General features: G+C 36.1%; 1 protein-coding gene and 1 pseudogene across 2 annotated transcripts; one reads left to right on the forward strand and one right to left on the reverse strand.

The window, feature by feature from the left end:
* Positions 1–4,288: 4,288 nt before the first annotated feature.
* Positions 4,289–13,966, forward strand: LOC145558107 (uncharacterized). 2 transcript variants are annotated; one of them, XM_081619252.1, is made up of 13 exons: positions 4,289–4,424; positions 5,035–5,445; positions 6,045–6,291; positions 8,432–8,544; positions 8,994–9,073; positions 11,258–11,399; positions 11,509–11,589; positions 11,869–11,973; positions 12,440–12,622; positions 12,837–12,929; positions 13,186–13,325; positions 13,408–13,474; positions 13,572–13,966. In XM_081619252.1, exons 2-13 carry the CDS (start codon positions 5,053–5,055, stop codon positions 13,689–13,691), a joined length of 1,764 nt encoding a protein of 587 aa, XP_081475378.1. In that variant the 5' UTR covers positions 4,289–4,424; positions 5,035–5,052; the 3' UTR covers positions 13,692–13,966. The 2 variants fall into 2 exon arrangements, with proteins under 2 accessions (XP_081475378.1, XP_081475381.1); XM_081619255.1 differs by lacking the exon at positions 4,289–4,424 and adding an exon at positions 4,476–4,594.
* A 688-nt stretch (positions 13,967–14,654) lies between these two features.
* LOC145605860 (putative carboxylesterase 6 pseudogene) lies at positions 14,655–15,902 on the reverse strand (annotated as a pseudogene).
* Positions 15,903–19,520: the final 3,618 nt, after the last annotated feature.

Genomic DNA, 19,520 nt, shown 5'->3' on the forward strand with positions numbered 1-19,520 from the left:
TAATAATAATCATAAAAATAATAATAATGATAAAATAATCATGTTAAAGCATAATAATAGCAAGATCCTAGGCATGATACTAATAAGATTAATAACAAACCCTAGCATGTCACTAAACATCAAAAATTAAAGCTTTAGCCCTAACATGATACTAACAATCATAAATATTAGGAAGAACATAAAAGGCATCATACTTGATATTAAAGTTACCCTAGACATGATACTAGGAATCAAAATAACATCCTAAGCATGATAATAACATCAATAAAAACCATTAAAGCACTTACTTGAATGCCTCGTACCTCTTTCTAATAACAAAATACACACATTAGTAATTTCAAGGAAAATAATAAATAACAATTAAATTAAATAATTAAAAGAGAGATTTGGGACCAAACCCTCAGAAATTAAACCTTTCACGTCTAGGGCGAAGGCAACTTCGAATATGGCTAGGTGGGTGTATCTAAGTCTTGCGAATGCGGAATTTTGTATTTGAGAGAAAGCTAGTTTAGAAAAGAGAGAGAGAATAATCAAGAAAATCTTGATGAGAGTTGGTGAATGAATAGAGAGAATTGGTGAATGAAAACGGAGTTTTTAGAAGGATATTTATAAAAAAAATCAACCAAAAAGATAAAAAATCAAAACAGAGTTCTAACGCGTAAAACGGATGTTAGCGCCAGACGTTGACATTAGCGCCAGGCGCTAACGCTAGCGCCAGGCGCCAAGCTTAGCGTCAGGCGCTAATGCTGGCGTTTGGCGCTAACTTAATTATTGACGCGTTTTCTAAAATCAGATAGAAATTGACCGTACGGGAGGATAAAATCGTATTTTCCTCAAAAACATTCTTTTGTTCTAATTAAAACTCTAAAAGTCAACAAAAGTCAATTTATCAATGCTAATTGAATTAGGAATGAAAAGAACCTTCTAGAACAATCTAGAAGACTAAAACCATTCCTAATTGCATTAGGAATGATAAATCTATATTAGGCCCTCCTCTAGATCATCGGGCCGCATATGAGGCTCAAACCGGGCCCAGTTCAGTAAATTGGCCATAACTTCCTCAATATTCATCGGAATTGGGCTTATAATATATCGTCGGAAAGCTCTTTTAAAGCCCCATCCAACTACACTATTATTAGACCCATATCATGGACCAACCAAATTGGATTGTCTGTTTTCTTAAAATAGGTTTTCAAAAACAGAGAGAAGAGAAAAGAAACTAAAACTATCCGCAACACTAAACTTTCCACACTTTCACCTCATTCGATTATGATTCGACGTGAAAGGTACTCATCATTGGGTTTGGTTTTGGGGAGACACAAACGGGTGTCTACACTGCCTAGTGTCCGTTTTAGACATAACGCATTTGTAGGTCTCCCCCGGCCCCGATAGAGATGAGCCACATGAGATTGCGGCACTTGCATTGGATAGGTGATCAACATCAGGATTCTTCAACAGCTTTGCCTCCATAGGCCCACTGTTAGCAAAGTACAGGGGAAGCTTATATCTTGGTTTGAGGTCTTCGAAGGCATTGAATATTGTCAAATTCAATAGATGGAGGTCAATGCCGTTGAGGGCATCATTCTCCCCACCTTTCCTTCCATCATTCCCTCCACCTTTCCCTCCTTGACGATAGTACTTTTGCTTGTCGATTATAATGGGGAAAACTGAGCTATCAGCTCCAAATCCACTTTTTTGTTGCGTATTTTGGAGTTGATTTGGCTTTTGTCTAGAGTTATTTCTCGGGATTAATTGGAATACTTGGAATTTTATGTGTTTGACTCATCTTGTTGTCGTACGATTGTTTTGTAGTAGCTCTCAAGTTCAGGAATCGCAAAAACGCATGAAAGGAAGATTAACACTAAAGATAAGGAATAAGCCATGTTTGTCACCATTCTTTCTAATATGTATTGTGCATAGCTTAAAAACTGTTATTCCTAGTGTCTATGTATATAGCACTCGTTATAGCTTACTGCTAACTGCCTTCCATGCATGCTTCTTGCCTTCTTAGATATACTGCCTTGAATTCTGGTATTTTCCGTTTTAGTCATATTCTTTATGCTTTATATTATGTTAATTTGAACAACTATACTTCAAGAAGTATATTTGCAGAGCAGGCATGAGGATGATAATACTAAATGTGAAATACCTGATAAAGTTAAGATACAGCGAGACAAAAGAGGAACAACAACCAAACTCAGATTGTAAGAGAGTTTGAGGCCCTAGCCAAAGTAGCTGGATTTGCTGGTGTCAAGTTTGCTTTGCCTTCCACTTTTGGGTTATGCAATTTTACAAATTGATTTTATAAATTTGATTGAAATTTGACAAAAGAAAATAATTTCTAGCATGTAAGCATTTCTTAAAATGAAATAATGAAGATATCAGTGTTTGTTAGTGAGTTTAGCTCAAGTTTTGGTAATTGTATCATAGATTCATGGGTTAGTATGAGTGTATAGCTTATGTAGCTCCATCACTGTTGTACTCGATCAATTTAGGTTGCACTAGCATTGTGTTCCCATGATGCATATTATTATTAAATAAGGCAGGGAAGTTGGCAAAGTTAACTTTGTAAGATCATGATTCATTACTTAGGGAAAGTGGTTTTCGGGGGTGGTAATCGTTGTTTTGGTGGCTAGAAGGTTGTTCTTGAGGTTACGTTGTCGGCAGCCGCACAGGGAGGAAAAGGGGGCTAAGGGTGGCTGGGAGGTGGCAGGACAATGGCTAGGCCCCACTAACGGATGACTTAACAGAACATGGACGGAGGTACCAAAACCTATAATTTTTAAATTTGACGGGTACTAAAATAAAAATAAATTTTAATTGAATGCGAAAATTCAATTGGGTCCATTTTTGAGGTACCAAAATTCAAAATTTTCTTATTTTTTTACAAAAAAAATCACCCCTTCTCCCAACTCACCAGCTAGCCACCACTCTGCACTCTCTCGTCCCCACCCACGTCGGCACCCTGCCCCTTCGTCACCGGCGCGTCGGCCTCCCCTTCCCCTTGAATCAACTGCACCCACCCTCCGCAACCACCAGCTAACCACCACAATCAAATACCCCTCCGCAACTCACCACACCACAATCAATTAACCCCCGCAAGCAATCAATCACCACCGCAATCAACCAATCAGCAACATCCTCCGTAACCACCAGCCAACCACCTTTCCCTCGCCGTTGCGCCTCTCCTTCCCCCAGAATACCACCCCCTTGCCCGAATCCCCCTCCCTAACATCCCTCAAATTAAATCTTCCCAATTTGAACCTCCAAAACCACGACCCCCTTGCCCATCCGAAACTTGCATCCAAACATTCAATTTTGTAGATTAGGGTTCCGATCGCTTAAAAAATTCACAAATTGGTTCGAATGTTTGTATTTTTTTTTATGATGGTGAGTTTAGAGGAAGGAGAGAGGGTAAGGAAAGGTCGCTGGTGGTCGACCAGGGATTTTGGGAAGGGGGGAGAGGTTGTTACGGTTTTCGGGGGGGGGGGGGGGGAGTTGGTTTCCAGGAAGAGGGGTGCTAGTTTAGGGAGATGGGGGAGAGGTGACGACGGAGGCTGGGCGCCGGCGTGGGTCAAGCGGCTGGAGGCTTAGGTAAAGGGTTTTTTTTTTAATAAAAAAAATTATTTCTAAACTCATTTAAATATATATATAAAAAATAACTATAGTTAAATATTTAGTTAAAATTTATTGTCAATGTTATATTTTACTTAGGCCCTGTTTGGTAGTAGCGTTTAAGGTAGCGGTTAGCGTTTTGACCAGTCAAAACACTAGTAGAAAAATTTAAGAGTGGTTGGCAAAGTAGCGATTCTAGTAGTGATTAACAATAGAGGTAGCGTTTAGGTAGCTTTTCTCAAACGTTAAAAAAAGTAGCGTTTATAACTAGCGGGTAGCGTTTATAACTAGCGGGTAGCGTTTGACATATTTTTATTACGGAGTACTTTTTAAACAATATTTATATGAATTTGATATATTTTAGTATTACAACCGCTACTTTTACCAAGCACTCATATTATCAACCGTTATTTTGACAGCTAACCTCTACCTACTACTAATTGACCGCAACTCGCTACCTTAACAGCTACCCACTACTCCACCACTAAAAGCTACCCTCTACCGCTACTTTTGCCAAACATGACCTTAATATAAAATATTCAAGTTATTGTTATAAAAAAAAAATTCCCTATTTTTTATTAATTTTGAAGGAAAAGTATTTTTTTTTAAAGGAAAATGGTAAAAAAGGGATAAAAATAAAAGTAAAAAAAAATTGAAAAAGAGAGAGAAAAATGAAAAATGTGGGCTGGTAAATTGATTTCACCATTTTCCCTCGATCTCTTCTCTAAACACCGAAGTTAGGGAGCGCAAACGCAAGATCGCGCCTTGGAATCTTACCCTTAGCCGGCGGGAATCACCTTTTCCAACCGGTCTTACTTCTTTCTCTCTCCTCCCCCCCCCCCCTTTTTTTTTTCTTTCTTATCCAATTTCTCATTTTTATCTCCTACAATTTAATTCAGATTTATATAAAATACTTTGATTTTTTCTTTCCCACTTTTTTTTTTTATTTATTTTCTTTTGTCGATTTTTTGATTTAGAGGTATAATTGCTTACAAATGTTAGATATGATTTGAGATTCATATATTTTTGAGCTTCTTTATCGTTGATTTCATGCAATTCTCCCAATTTCAGCTGGATTGAGCACGAATTTCGAATGTGGTGGAATTGAATTCTAGGGTTTTCGTTAGATCCCATTTTCCGATTGTAGATTTTTGAGCTTAATCTTTTTGTGTTGTTTTTATGATTTCATGAATTGAAAAATGGAAATATGAATGATTGAATCTCAATCTTGTTTCCGCCTTTTGGGCTTTAGAATTTTCTGCCGCACATTTTTTTTTTTATTTGTATTTTGAGAAATTTTGGGGGAAATTATTGGACTTATGATCATCAAATCTTTCAGAAATTACAATTCTTGTGATTTATGAAGTTCAATTGTGATATATCGTGAGTTCTGATGTGATTTGTTCTTTTGGGATACAGGAGAACTTTTGTGACAGAATGTCTACAATGGATGAGCCATTGTATCCAATTGCTGTTTTGATAGATGAGTTGAAAAATGATGATATACAGCTACGATTGAATTCTATCCGGAGGCTGTCTACAATTGCTCGTGCCCTTGGAGAGGAGCGAACCCGGAAAGAGTTGATCCCGTTTTTGAGTGAGAATAATGATGATGATGATGAGGTTCTTCTTGCAATGGCGGAGGAATTGGGTGTATTTATACCATATGTTGGTGGTGTCGAGCATGCCCACGTTTTGCTTCCGCCCTTGGAAACGCTTTGCACGGTAGAGGAGACTTGTGTGAGGGATAAAGCTGTCGAGTCGTTGAGTAGAATTGGATCCCAGATGAGGGAAAGTGATTTGGTTGAATATTTCATTCCTTTAGTGAAGGTACATTTCCTTTATTATAAGTATATTTTATTACATGATTGGTACTTTTTTTGTATTGATTGAAAATCGAAGCTATTTGTTATGGAATCTTACATTATTAGATCGAATCTCTCAGAACTTTGTGTTGGATTGGATTAGGCATTTCATTGAATGTGGGGTTTGGTACCGTGCTAGTTAGTGTTTGCTCCTTAGTGTCTATTTCTTTAGTTTTATACTCGTATCTCATAAGTATAACTGTCCAATGTTTATTAGTCTACTTCACCCTGAATCCCTGATCAAGGCCAAATTTCTACCTTAATGGGAATAATTATATGAGCTCGTTGAATGTGTTGTCCTTTTTTCTTTCTGGAAGGGAAAGTAAAGTACCCCCATCATGCTGAATTGAAGTACTTTGAAAAAGAAATGAAAGTGCATCTCGATCTTTGCTTTGAGCTGATGTGTCTGTGATTGCTGTTAAATATTTTTCTTCTCTTTTAATATATCATGCCATGCACACAGTCGCTTTCCTTATTGATCAATTGTGATGCTGTAGTGTAAAGCATGGCAATGTGCTGTTGTATCGCTTTGAAAACTCACAATTTAAACATTTCTACTTACAGAGATTGGCAGCAGGAGAATGGTTTACAGCCCGAGTATCTGCTTGCGGACTTTTTCACATTGCTTATCCAAGTGCCCCTGATATGTTGAAGACTGAGTTAAGGTCAATATTCAACCAGTTATGTCAAGATGACATGCCAATGGTGAGAAGATCTGCTGCCACGAATCTGGGGAAGTTTGCCGCAACTGTAGAACCCACTCATCTGAAGACTGATGTTATGGCAATGTTTGAGGATCTAACGCAAGATGGTTAGTGATTCTCACTTGTTTCCCTCTTCATTGATCTTTTTGTAATAATCCCAACACAAGAATCTGTTTAGATTCTTTTAATTTTGAAATGAGGGAACTGTTTGTCACATAACATTGATTTGTTGACTCCCCTGTCTCCTTACATCCTTTTTTTTTTTTTTTTTTCTTTTGAAGACTCTAACTGAATTGAGGATTGTTTAATCAAACTTTAAAGCTACTTTAGTTGATTTAGTAATAGATAGCCATGGATATGTGTGAAAGCAAGGTAGACCATAGGCAAATTATTAGCAAATTACTGAGGCGAGCTATGAAATAAATATGTTACGTGGTTGTACCTTGATATAAAATTGTATGTGTAGCTAGTATATGTGCAATAATACGGTAATACTCCCTCCATTCTTAAATAATCGACACATTACTAAAAATGCCAATCACTAATATTTAATTGTTTTTCTATCTTACACAATGGCCCACCACTTTTAAGGTTTATATTAAAATAATCCCCACCCCTCATTCAAATATTTCACTAACTTCACTTTACAATGACCAATGCACTATTTCTATGAATTAAATAACATTCGACTAACTTCACTTTGCAATAAACAATTCAATGAAATTACCAATCATTTTGATGATGATAATAGTATATAGGAATTGTGAGAGGGAGTGAGGAAGTGCAAGAGCTGGAGTGGGTGATTATTGTAGAACATTTTGTATGGAGGAGACTCTTGATTTGTGTTGAGGATGAGGATAGATATATTGTTAAGACCAAATCAAAGTGTGAGATTAAGCTCTTGCATCACCTCTACAATATAACCCAATTAGAAATATAAACTCAGATTCTTTGAGGGGCTTAATCTTTTAATTAGTTTGTTTACTGTCAATCTGTAAGGATTTTTGAAAAGCCAAAGAATAAAAATATCCCATTGCAAGCTTATCTATAAGCATGCTTGGTAAGAGTGTTTTTTGGATTGGAAACAGATTCAATTAAACATTACCGTTATCAATTGTTTGGTTAGAAGGTTTGAGTAACAATTACAGTTACCTAGGGGGCTAGGGGTAATGGTTTCCACCTACTTTTTAGCTCTTTAAAACCTGTAGGGTACCATTACCCTTACCCTCCTCAAACAAAAAGAAAGGGAGTCAGATTTAAGTGACCCCTTTGGCCCTTTCCGTGATTAAACAAACAAATAAAAAGGTAAGAGTTTAATAATTCCTTTCTTCTCTCGTATATGTTTCTTTTCCACTCCATTTCCAATATTCATACAAAATGTCCCCTTAGCGTGAAAGAACGTCAATTTAGATTACATATGTCTTTTGGGCACAGCCATAGGGTGCATATAATGGTTTATAGATGGAGAAGAATGTTAGGGTTGAGGATTATGAAACCAAGTTCAAATTTTTATGCTACATGCAGACATGCCTTGTGTATCTAGGAGTTTATATACTTGATAGATGTTGGATAGAACTAATCAAATGATAGTAGCTTGGTGCTTATGCATTTTCATTAAATGATCCAAAAGGGTTAGTATTAGCCAAATTACTATGTTGGTCTGCTACTTTGATGGTATAGAGCCTACAATTCCTAGATACATAAATAATTTGGAATAGATAAGACGAAAATCTTTTTAACAGGTGCACCACTAAGGGTAGAGAATCATACTACTCAAATTACAGACACTCATAATTGTTCAGTTTTATACATAATTCCACTTCCCTTCCCTACTCCGGTTAGAACTATGGCTTTTTACATCCTCATTACTATCACTATTTTAACTACTTGATAGTGTTATAACTTATATCAATGACAGTGGATGAAGAATTTGACTTTGCTGCATCTTGGAAGTCTTCCTTGTAGGGATATTGGAGTGAAATTCTGTTACTAGCTTGAATAGAATGTAGAATAGGGGTGATTTTAGGGTGGCTACTTGCCTCGTGTCTGGCTTGTGTTACTGAAATCCCCAATTTTTATAAGTTTGAGATCATCTTGGTAGATAAAGGTTGAAAACATGTTAGAATTGGTAATTAGGAGACTAAACTCGCATCTTTTGCAGTCTGCAAAATTTTTTCGTCCTTTTCTGTATTCAAAACATCCATTCTTTACCGTTATGAGTGCTTATTTGAATTTTCTTCACTATAGATCAGGATTCTGTGCGCTTGTTAGCTGTTGAGGGTTGTGCTGCACTTGGGAAGTTGTTGGAGCCACAGGACTGTGTTGCACATATACTTCCTGTTATAGTTAATTTCTCTCAGGTAATTTACTTCTTTATTTTATTGTTCTGTATGACTATGTATTCCAATGTTCCACTAGCAATATTATTCAACTGTGGTTTGATCATGGTCTCAAATCTCAATTGTGGGTAAGTGGCTGTTACTTCTACTGGGTTGTTTCTTTTGTTGCCCATTATTTCCTTTACGGAGAAGGTTACTGAGAAGGTGCAGTGGAACATACTATTATTCATGATTGTTTAAGAGGTTTTGGAATATATGTGTATTTTATATTGAATTACATACTTGAATGTAATTGTTTCACAATGTTGAATGCTGTTTTTAAGGTAGATTTCTTGTGTACTTTGAAAATATTCTTGCTTTTCAAACTTTGTTATCTAGTTGAATGAAGAGCATGCAAGTTAGTGTATGGATTATGCTTGGGAAGCAGTTTTCTATTGGTAACCTTATTCTGTTTTATGGTGCTGGAGCAGGATAAGTCTTGGCGTGTGCGGTACATGGTTGCCAATCAACTGTATGAACTTTGCGAAGCTGTTGGCCCTGAGCCGACAAGGTGATTATTGGATCTTAACTGCTCTATTAGTTTTTTTGAAATCTTAATTTCAGAAAGCGTCTTGTATAGAATTGGAAGAGTATGCTTTGTTGGTTATGGTTCTTGACCCCTGTATTATATTGCTTTTCTTGGGTTATTGAAAGACAATGATACGTTGACCTATGGGGAGTTTGTTACCTCTTTGATCTTTGCTTCTTCCAAATTTATTTATGAACTGCATTACTTTGTTAGTAATGCCTTCACCAGGATTATGGCTTTGATTGGAATCATATTGGTATTTTTTTTTATAGGAATTAGGCCCACCTAGATGTGTCTGTATGTTTTTGCCTGTTTCATTAGCGACAAGACTTGTTTGCAGTCGAATCTATTATCTGATGCTCTAAGAATATGAGGGTTGTTTGTAAAATTTTGAGTTCTGGGATGGGTCAACATCCTTAACAAATTGTATTTGGATAGTAATTCCCAGTTGGTTTTGGTCTAGTTAAGAGGAAGCTGCATTATCAATTGTTTCTGGTAATTTTTTTGGTATATCTAATCCTATAAGATTTTCCATGAAGTCATTTCATGTATCCTACCTTTGGGGATTGGGTGGTCTCCCCAACTTCTCTTACGACCTATTCAAATGAGCTGGCTTTTTGAACTTGGGATCTATAATCGCTAATCATTTAGTGTATTGGTTATATTAATTTGTGTTACATTCTTTTATCAAAATTGTGACCATAACCTCATGGTGGTACACTGGTACTTATTTTTTACTGCCTCTGTTCCAAATCAGTAATCTTTGAGTGAGTCTGAAGTAGTTTTACTCTTATCAGAACCTGACCAGATCATGGAGGGTCTTAAACCCAGTATTTTAATCAATATATGAATACAATGAAAATTTGTTTGACTCTAAAGTGACCCGTAAACTGACTTTTACCAAACCTGAATTTACCTGATGTGACTGATATGATTGATACTTTCAAGGGTATGCGCACATACCAAGGAGTTAGTAGCTATTGGCATTTATAATTGACAAAAAAGTATCAGTTGAGATTCAATAGATGATTGATGTTTTTAGTGATTGATGTAGAAAAATGGTTAACTAGACAGATTCTATGAAATGAAAGGAGCTTATCATTAGGGTTTTGCTTTGAAGTTTATATATGCACTATCCTTTCACAGCGAGTACTAAGGAGCCTAGAACATATGGGTTGTATGGTACTCCCTTTGTATAATAATGACCTTCATATTTATTGTGGTTATAGAAGCCAATGGAAGGAGTGAGTGTTCTTTGCTTTCTAAATAGGAGAGCGAATGTGATACTTAGAGAATGAGGTTTATGACTTTATGGAATGCCATGAAAGGCAAAGAGTGAAGATCATTATGGAACATAGGAAGTACTTACATCAGTTTTTTGTATATTGTTGTCTTACTATGCTGGTTTTTGTTATTAGATTTTAGGAGGAGCTGTTTATTGGTGATTCTGTGTTTCTGAATGTCTTTGGGGATCTCTAAATTTCTCAAATATCAATGGCAGACGGTTGAGTAAATTAGTTGGCTTGAAATTATTTTCACACAGATAGTAATAATATTGGTCCTGTGAAAAGATTGATAACTTTTGTTAGCTTTTTGGGGGATTGCTGATCTGGCTTTAAGCTAGAAAATAAGAATTGATGTTTTGTTAGAATTAAGAAGGCATATTGTGTGGATTAATTCAATGTTCTTTCAAGGATGAAGGAGCTACAATGATCTACCGTATCTATTGAGGATCACAAGAAAGCTGGATTCCTAGGAAGGCTCAGTTTCATCAGGATACTCTTCTGTAAGATTTAAGTGGCTGAAGTTCACCATCTTTAGTTATCAATGGGTGATTAGCAGGCTTTGTGTCGGTGATCTTGAGAATGGCTTGTTAGATTTTGGAGAGTGGTCACACTTGGTGCTAGTATACTTCTGCCATTGTCTTGGGTATTTGATGTGATATAAGGGGCTTGTGTATATTTGGAGTCATTTGCTTTGCTTCTATTTACAATTATTGAGCTATATTAATTTTGTCTCCTTTATTCCTTTTTTTGGCTTGAACATTGTGTGTCTATACATTTTATTCCTACGTTCCATGTTTTTATTTATCTAATCTGTAACATGTTGATTCTGGACCCCTCATAGCTTTAATTAACATAAATCCTTCACCTACATTTGTTTTAGGACGGATCTAGTTCCTGCATATGTGCGACTACTTAGAGATAATGAAGCTGAAGTACGTATTGCAGCTGCTGGTAAAGTAACTAAGTTTTGTCGGATTTTGAGTCCTGAGCTCGCAATCCAACATATTCTGCCTTGTGTTAAGGTATATGACTATATTAAATTATTTTTATGTGTAAACTTTTGTTATTTGTGAACATTTTTATTAATGGTAGGTATGCTTTTTTAAAATTTGTTTTTATGTTATTGTACAGGACTTGTCATCTGATTCTTCTCAGCATGTTCGCTCTGCTTTGGCATCTGTGATCATGGGAATGGCCCCTGTTTTAGGAAAGGTAAAAATATTAGAAATTAGCCTGCTACTCTGCTTACTGAATTTATCTTCCAGTTATGATGGAAGACTAAAGGATTCTGCTGCTTTGTTTCATTTGAGTACTCTTTTATTTAGTACTCAATAAGTTCAATATTCCATGCAATTTTCTCTCTTTGATTGTGTTTTTTTCATTATGAAATTCCAGTTATATGAATTAGAGAAATTTTCTGTATGATTCTCAAGTTGGTGTGCTTGAAAATTTTACCACTTTCTGAATGGAATTGAGTTGGTGGTATTGCAGGATGCTACAATTGAGCAACTTCTTCCAATCTTTCTTTCCCTCTTGAAGGATGAATTCCCAGATGTTCGTCTTAATATAATCAGCAAGCTCGATCAAGTAAATCAGGTCTGTTTAACAGTGTATTTTTGCTGTTTTTTTCCCTTCCTGTTATGTTTGTATATCCTTTAGAATGTACATGTGGCAAATCTAGATTTGATGGCGGGCTGTGCTGGTGGTTGACCAGCACATATCCTAAGGGCTTGACTTATGCCAGCTTAAGGACTGTTCATGATTGAAATGCTATTTATTTGGAATATTAAGTTATTAACCAAAAACTGCCAGTGAATTTTATTCCAAGACATCATGTTATTAAGATGGATGTGCTTAATAACATGATTTACATGTCTTGCAATGCCAGCTTAAGGGATGTTCACCCTGTTGTATGTCAGGTGTAGTGTGTTGGATCCCTCGTCATGACACGACACCCAAATATATAGTGGCCTTGTATATTTTGTTTAGCGTGTAGAAAATGTTACCCTCTATTTGCTTTAATTTTCTTACTGCCTCTAATCATGTTGAAGCTATTTTGTAGGTTATTGGCATTGATCTATTGTCTCAATCCCTCTTGCCTGCCATTGTGGAGCTTGCTGAAGATAGACATTGGAGAGTCCGGCTCGCAATTATAGAGTACATACCATTACTTGCAAGCCAACTGGGTGTTGGTTTTTTTGATGATAAACTTGGCGCCCTATGTATGCAATGGTTGCAGGATAAGGTTAGATTCAAGTTTTCTGATCTGTTCTCTAATTTTCTTCTGATTTCATTCATCTTTCAATTAAAACTTAGGTTTTTCTCATCCGCTACATTCCACCGAATGACCGAATACATCATTAGCAAGTCACCTATTTATCTGAACATGCTATTCACGAATTGTATATTTAGCTTGGTCTCAAGTATTTGAGTGATAATGGACAAGGCCCACATTGTAGGTGTACTCTATTCGCGATGCTGCTGCTAATAATGTGAAGCGCCTTGCAGAAGAATTTGGTCCTGAGTGGGCCATGCAGCACATTGTTCCACAGGTATAGCTTTTGAGTTAATATTTTTTCATATTTCCTCCCCAAAATTATCCATTGCCTACTGGCACTGGCTGAGTTTATCTCGCCTTGCACCTGGCAGTTTGGTGCAGTCCTTGAACCTCATCCCCATTGGTACCTCAACAATTACTCAAAAATCTTGAATGTTCAACTATTCCTCAAAAATACTAGGCTCTTCAATGTTTTCAATTATTTTCACATTTTGCTGAGCTTTACTCTTCAATCTGATCTGAACTGGCAGGTTTTGGAGATGATGAGTAATCCACACTATCTGTACAGGATGACAATTTTGCATGCAGTTTCTCTACTTGCTCCTGTCTTGGGTTCTGAAATTACGTGCACAAAGTTATTGCCAGTTGTGATTACTGCCTCAAAAGACAGGTAACAAGTCCATCAGTAGTAAAATATTCTTACATTTATTTAGGTGTTGGATTCCTGACGAATTCTTGTAATAATTGTTTAGGGTTCCCAACATAAAGTTCAATGTAGCAAAGGTGCTGCAATCCCTTGTACCAATTGTTGATCAGTCTGTAAGTAGATGCACCTCATACGTCATACCTTTAACATTTAATCTTATCCTACTGAGCTGCATACCTGATTATACATGAGGGTGTACTTTTAATGCAGGTGGTAGAGAAAACAATTCGGCCCTGTTTAGTTGAGTTGAATGAGGACCCTGATGTTGATGTTCGTTTCTTTGCAAACCAAGCGCTCCAATCCATTGATCATGTGATGATGTCTAGTTAAGGCAAGCTAGCTGAATGAGGTTCTTAAGGTTGGTATACTTCAGTCTGCAGAAAGGCGCTGTAGTTTCTATAGCATTCAGATGAAACATATTTTCTTGTAATCATGAGTTTTAGGTTCTGCTAGTTGCGTGTCTAAGTATTATATAACCGTAGAGAGCTCTCAGAGTGCACTCTTATTAATTGTACCGTTTCTTTGGCCTTCTTTTTCTTTGTTTTTTGTACAAATTATTTAATAATACTCCTAGTTGAAAACCATGCCTCTGGTTTGTTCATGAATTTTGCTGATCTTTTATCTGTGCGCCTATCTTCGCAATTAAGCTGGCCCTTTTTTATGTTGGTGAAAAAGTTCCATAATTCCAATTATAGTACCATAATGTATTAATACCAAGTATTTATTTAAAGTTCGTAGTTCCTACATGATGTTATTGATTGTAAGGGTTCCTGTAAATCATGATCTTTTATGTCGTGTAACCTTTTATCTTTTATGTCGTGTAACCTTTACAGAAATTTGCCCTTCCTTGAATAGTAGCAAACATTCTACAATCCAGTTATGTTTTGTTCACCTTATTTGCAACAATGGCATCATAAGAGTAACCAGAACTTGTACCTCACTACTTGTCCCTCACTAGTATCTAGTTACAAATCGGCAAACGAAATACTAAACTGATTTACAGTTCTCTTCTACTCCTTTCTCATCCTTTTTACCTATTTTCAGTCTTGATTGGGTTAAACTCGAAGATGTTGTAACATAATTAGATTCAATTAGACAATCCTTTACTACACATTACCTAAATTATGGAGTATATGTAAAAATAAGATACGTAGTAGCCTATAAAATAGTACAGGTATTAGTATTACAAAGCTTATTTGGTGTATAAAATAGTAGCTTAACATTATGTCTAAGGGACATCGTGTGCATAGTTATTTATATTTCAATAACTCTACAAAGTTCTATACAATACAATTGAAAAATATAAATATTGTAATAAAAAAATTTCTACCCTTAAATTTATGTAAATTCTACTCCTAACAATAATTGCTGAGTTAAATATCTATTTTTGGTTAATGAAGTCCACAATATGAGAAACCATTTCCTTCTTACGATTTTTTGAGAATTGAGAGTCATCCAAAACATGAAATGCATGTCCCACACCTTCAGAAATTAGATGCTCTACTTTGTTGCCCATATTCTTAGCTAAAACTGAGCATAATTCCAAATTCCTATCTTTTAGTATATCTTTCTCAGCAACACATATTATAACCTTCATATTCTCCAATTTTCTTGTACCATTCCCTAGTGGATTGCACCATGGATGGTCTCGGTCCGCCCCCGAGGGCAATGCTAATCGCCAATACGTATCAGATGCCACTAGACTCAATTTTGATTTACGCGATTGTACCTTAATTAACTCGGAGTTAGTCCTCTCTTCACCTCCAAAAAATGGTTGTATTAAGATAATTCCCTTAACAAGTAGGGGACTTATATCAGATGTACCAAGTTTTAAGGCCACATTATATGCCAAATTTGCACCAGCACTATCCCCACCCAAAAATATGCTAGAAAAGTCACAATATTTTGCCCAAAATTCACTATATTGACTCATCATAGCTTGTTGTTTTACCCACATCAGGGCCTTCATTCCATCTTCATAGGCCGCCGGGAGGCGGTCCTCAGGGGCTAAACGGTAATTTACCGACACGATCAAACACCGTGTTTTAGATGATAATTTACCAAGGAAGTTGTGATAACATTTCCATGAAGTTGAACCAACACAAAACCCACCTCCATGAAAGTAAATCATAAGTGGAAACTTGTTACATTTTTCATAATCGTTACATTTTGGAACATATATACGTGCCCAAATATTGTTGACTTTATCAATAAAAACATCTCGAGCGTTGACTTCAATATCTTGAGCCAAGAACGGAGAAACACAAGGCATAACTTTAAGTGATCTCTCTACACAACCATTTTCATACAACTTGATTAGCCCTTCGACTTCTTCGATTATCGAGCCTCGATGATCATCCTCGGGTTTCGTGCCGTTTTCGAGACTAAGGTTGTGATCTAAGGCCATGGCTACCATCTTTTCAGGTTTAGACACAACCATGGTTGTTAAAAAAAGTTTAGTAGTAGTTTGAAAAAAAGAAATAAAAAGGGTGTGAATTAAGTCCCTTTTATTGTAGGGGGAGATGTTTTATAAGCTAAGTCAAGAATAAGCAATTTATATATTAGATGAGTTAGATAAATATCATCCATTTATTGACTTCCATCTGTAAAATGTTTAGCTAACAATTACCAGAATTTTGTGATGAGGTTTCTAGGAAGGTCTTAATTGGTGGGTTTACTCGGTTTGTTCATTTTTACATGTTTTCCACTTCATACTTGCTTGTTTTTTTAATTGCATAATTAGTCTTTTTTAATTTGTTCCTATCGTATACATTGCTTGCTGTCTTTATCAACTTTCTACAGTTACTAGTAAAACGTGAAAAGCATTAATTCATATAATTATATAATTTTTCAATAATACACATTTGACCTTCAATAATATTTAATAACTAGTTAAACTGAATCTCGTCAAAATAAAACTAGTTAAACTTAATAGTATGTCAAAGGTTGATTTAAAAAGGTGTCCCTGTGATTTAGAAAAACCAAATATGTTACTCCCTCCGTTTCATAATATTAGTCTCATATGGAATCAACCACTTAAAATAAAATAAAAAAAAAAAAAGAAAATATTTGGAATCTAACATTAAAATGCAACATAATTCATAATTAGTTTACCTTATTTAAATTTTTTTATTTTTTTATTAGGAAAGCACAAGTCATAATTGCATAATTTAAGGTAAATATTTCCTTACTTGAAGTCATGTCATCAATTCAATACCAATTAATTCGAAAAAAATCAGTTATAAATGAAATATATTCAATATGGGTAGATCTTTTTGAAACTCCCAAAATAGTATATGAGACTAACATTATGAAACAGAGGAAGTATCAAATTATCAAATTAATTTACTCGATCCGTCACAATCTAATTTTCTTTCGAGTAAATGTGTGCCCTATGATTATTTTTGAAAATTGTGATTGTCTTTCTATTGGAGTTACTCATGCCGTCATGCGTACTATATATCACCAATTGATTTCAGTATGGAACCTCCTTCAATCTTGTTTACAAACCTGAAATCTCCACTTCCTTGATTAGATTGCCCAAACCGTTTTGTATTATCTTAAAATTTTACAGTTAACTGCTAGAGAGAGTGTGAACCTAGACTATAGATATCAACATTTGATTATGACAACTGTCTTTCTTAACGACAACTTCTCTCAATGACAAATTGACAATCATACATTAATTTCCTGATTTCTTTGTTTTCAGCCACACGTTCTTAATAATTAATTATTATGTATTCGAGTAGGGTCACAAATTCAGAACAACGATGAGCATCACTCCAATAGCTTGTAAGTTTACAAAAACACGGAGTAGTAAAATACTAAACACATTTACAAAAATAAATTATACTTTTTCTTTTACTTGCTTTTCTAAAAAGAAAATGTCACAATACTTGCAACATACTATACTATTTCCCTTATTTAAAGCAAATGGGCCCACTAAATTACACTCCGAGCAACCACTCATCCTATTTTAAAGTTTTTTATATCATGTAAACCCCACCTTTCTTAATTACCGCGCTAAAGGGTGTGTTGCATCTAAAAGAAAACGGAGAAAGTACTTCGTAGTAAAATAAAAACAAATTCACTATTAAGCATTGGGTCTTTTTCAAAATAAATAAATAAATAAATAAGGTGCTATCATGATGTATGAGATTTGATAATTAACAATTAATAAATAAAGCGCATGAGTCATGTTACATTGTTACTTGCATAACTGCATTAACGATTAGGAGGAAATAAAATATGCAAAAGTCCATCATTTAACTTGTTTATTCCAAGAAAAAAAAAAAATTATTGGATACATGTATTATTGTTAATTCCTTTGTTTTATAATGTTAGTCTTATTTTCGTATATCGATGCAAATCTTTTATTGTAAATATGTTAGTCCTATTAATTAAGTACTCATTGATAGCAATTAAAGTAGATCTTATATCACTATGTTTGTTATTAGGAAATTTTGACATTTGCTATCAGGAAAAACACCTCGCTTTACTTTTGCTACCGGTTTATTCATTTTTAATTACTTTGCTACCACCTAAATCAGAGTTTGTTAAAAATCACTACCACTTGTCTTACATCGTTAGTATTTCAGTTACCACCACCCAACCACCGTCCAGCCACCACTCCTTCCCACCTACCAGCTGCCCAATCCACTGCCACTGTTCAACATCAAACCCACCGCAACCAGCACCCAACAACCGTCCAGCCACCACTACTTCCCCACCCACCAGCTGCCCAATCCCTTGCCGCGACTCCAGCCACCCAAACAACTCCCTAGCCTACTCCTTCTTCCTTTCCTCAGCTGCTCAAACCACCATCAATTACCAACCCTTTCGCTGCCCCTTTCCCCTGTTCCCTCGCATCACCAACAATCTGCACCAACAACCACCACAACCAATCCAAGCCATCACCAACCGCCGCACGCAGCAGCAACGCCGTCCAGCTCCGCAACCAATCAGAGAAGTCGCATCAATCGAACCCAAATTCGCAAGCCCCTCTCCTCGAAAACCCGCCTCGATCCCAGCCAAAAACCCCAATTGAGCAAATTGCAAATCTAAAAAACATTAAACCGTAACGAGAGTGGAGAATATGTTGTTTGGTGCGGTAACGTCAAGGTGTTGTTTGGTGGAGAATGTGGGTGAAGGAGAAGGAGGAAGAGCGATTTTTGTGTAGTTTTCCGGCGACGAGGTGGAGGACCATGGGAAGGGTGGCGTCAGTAGGGGGAGGGGGAGGGGGAGGGTGGCTAACGGGAGAAGCAAGGTGTTTTAAGGTGGCTGGTTTTTATTTATTTTTTTTATTTTTTCTTTTAATAAACTTAACGGAATCAGAATAAACCTAACAGAATCCTAACGGATTCCGTTAAGTGGTAGTGATTTTTAACAGATTCTGATTTAGGTGGTAGCAAAGTAAATAAATAAATAAATAAACTGGTAGCAAATGTGAAGTGAGGTGTTTTCCATGGTAGCAAATGTCAAAATTTTCTTGTTATTATACTCCCTCTGCAAATAGTTATTTACAACATTTGCCATAAATGGGTGCTTCTATTATCTACAACATTTTTTTTTTCTTTCCATGTTTAGTAAATTTTATACAATAAAATGACCACCTTACCCTTACTTTATTTTTCAAACTTTGTTTAACATCTTATAATATAATTACACTTACTTACCAACTAATACCACCTTACCCTAGCCAATTCGCCGCCTCTACTGCCTACCACCGCACAAACCTAGAGCACCACCCCCACCACAACTATACCCCATCGCCGCGCCATTCTCCGACCACAACCTAGATTGCCGCCCCATTCTCCGACCAGACCCTACCGCACCCTAGACCAGACCCCACTACTCCACCACAACCACTATATAGGTGATCGTTTGCGGGCTTGGACAGGAAACGGGTCGGGCCTATACTTCATTTTTTGTCCAACGGGCTAATTGTAGCTAACCCGAGCCCTTTTATGCGGGCTTGATAAATTGTCCAAGCCCGCTCTATTAACGGGCCAGGCTTGCCCGCGGGCTCACGGGCCTAAAATATTTTTTTTACATATATCTAACGCTAATTATTTTTTTTATCATTTACATATGTTAATATTATTTCGATTTAGTTATCTTAAAAATTTCTTGATCACTAATGATACTAGAAAAAAACAT

The sequence above is a fragment of the Chenopodium album genome, chromosome 1 (assembly GCF_948465745.1).
Source record: "Chenopodium album chromosome 1, dcCheAlbu1.1, whole genome shotgun sequence".
NCBI lineage: Eukaryota > Viridiplantae > Streptophyta > Magnoliopsida > Caryophyllales > Amaranthaceae > Chenopodium > Chenopodium album.

Excerpts from the sequence above, each read along its gene's own strand:
- LOC145558107 (XM_081619252.1), top strand. The coding sequence starts at position 5,053 with ATGTCTACAATGGATGAGCCATTGTATCCAATTGCTGTTTTGATAGAT. Across the intron at positions 8,545-8,993 it reads TTATAGTTAATTTCTCTCAG|GATAAGTCTTGGCGTGTGCG; the intron begins GTAATTTACTTC and ends GTGCTGGAGCAG. Across the intron at positions 11,974-12,439 it reads AGCTCGATCAAGTAAATCAG|GTTATTGGCATTGATCTATT; the intron begins GTCTGTTTAACA and ends GCTATTTTGTAG.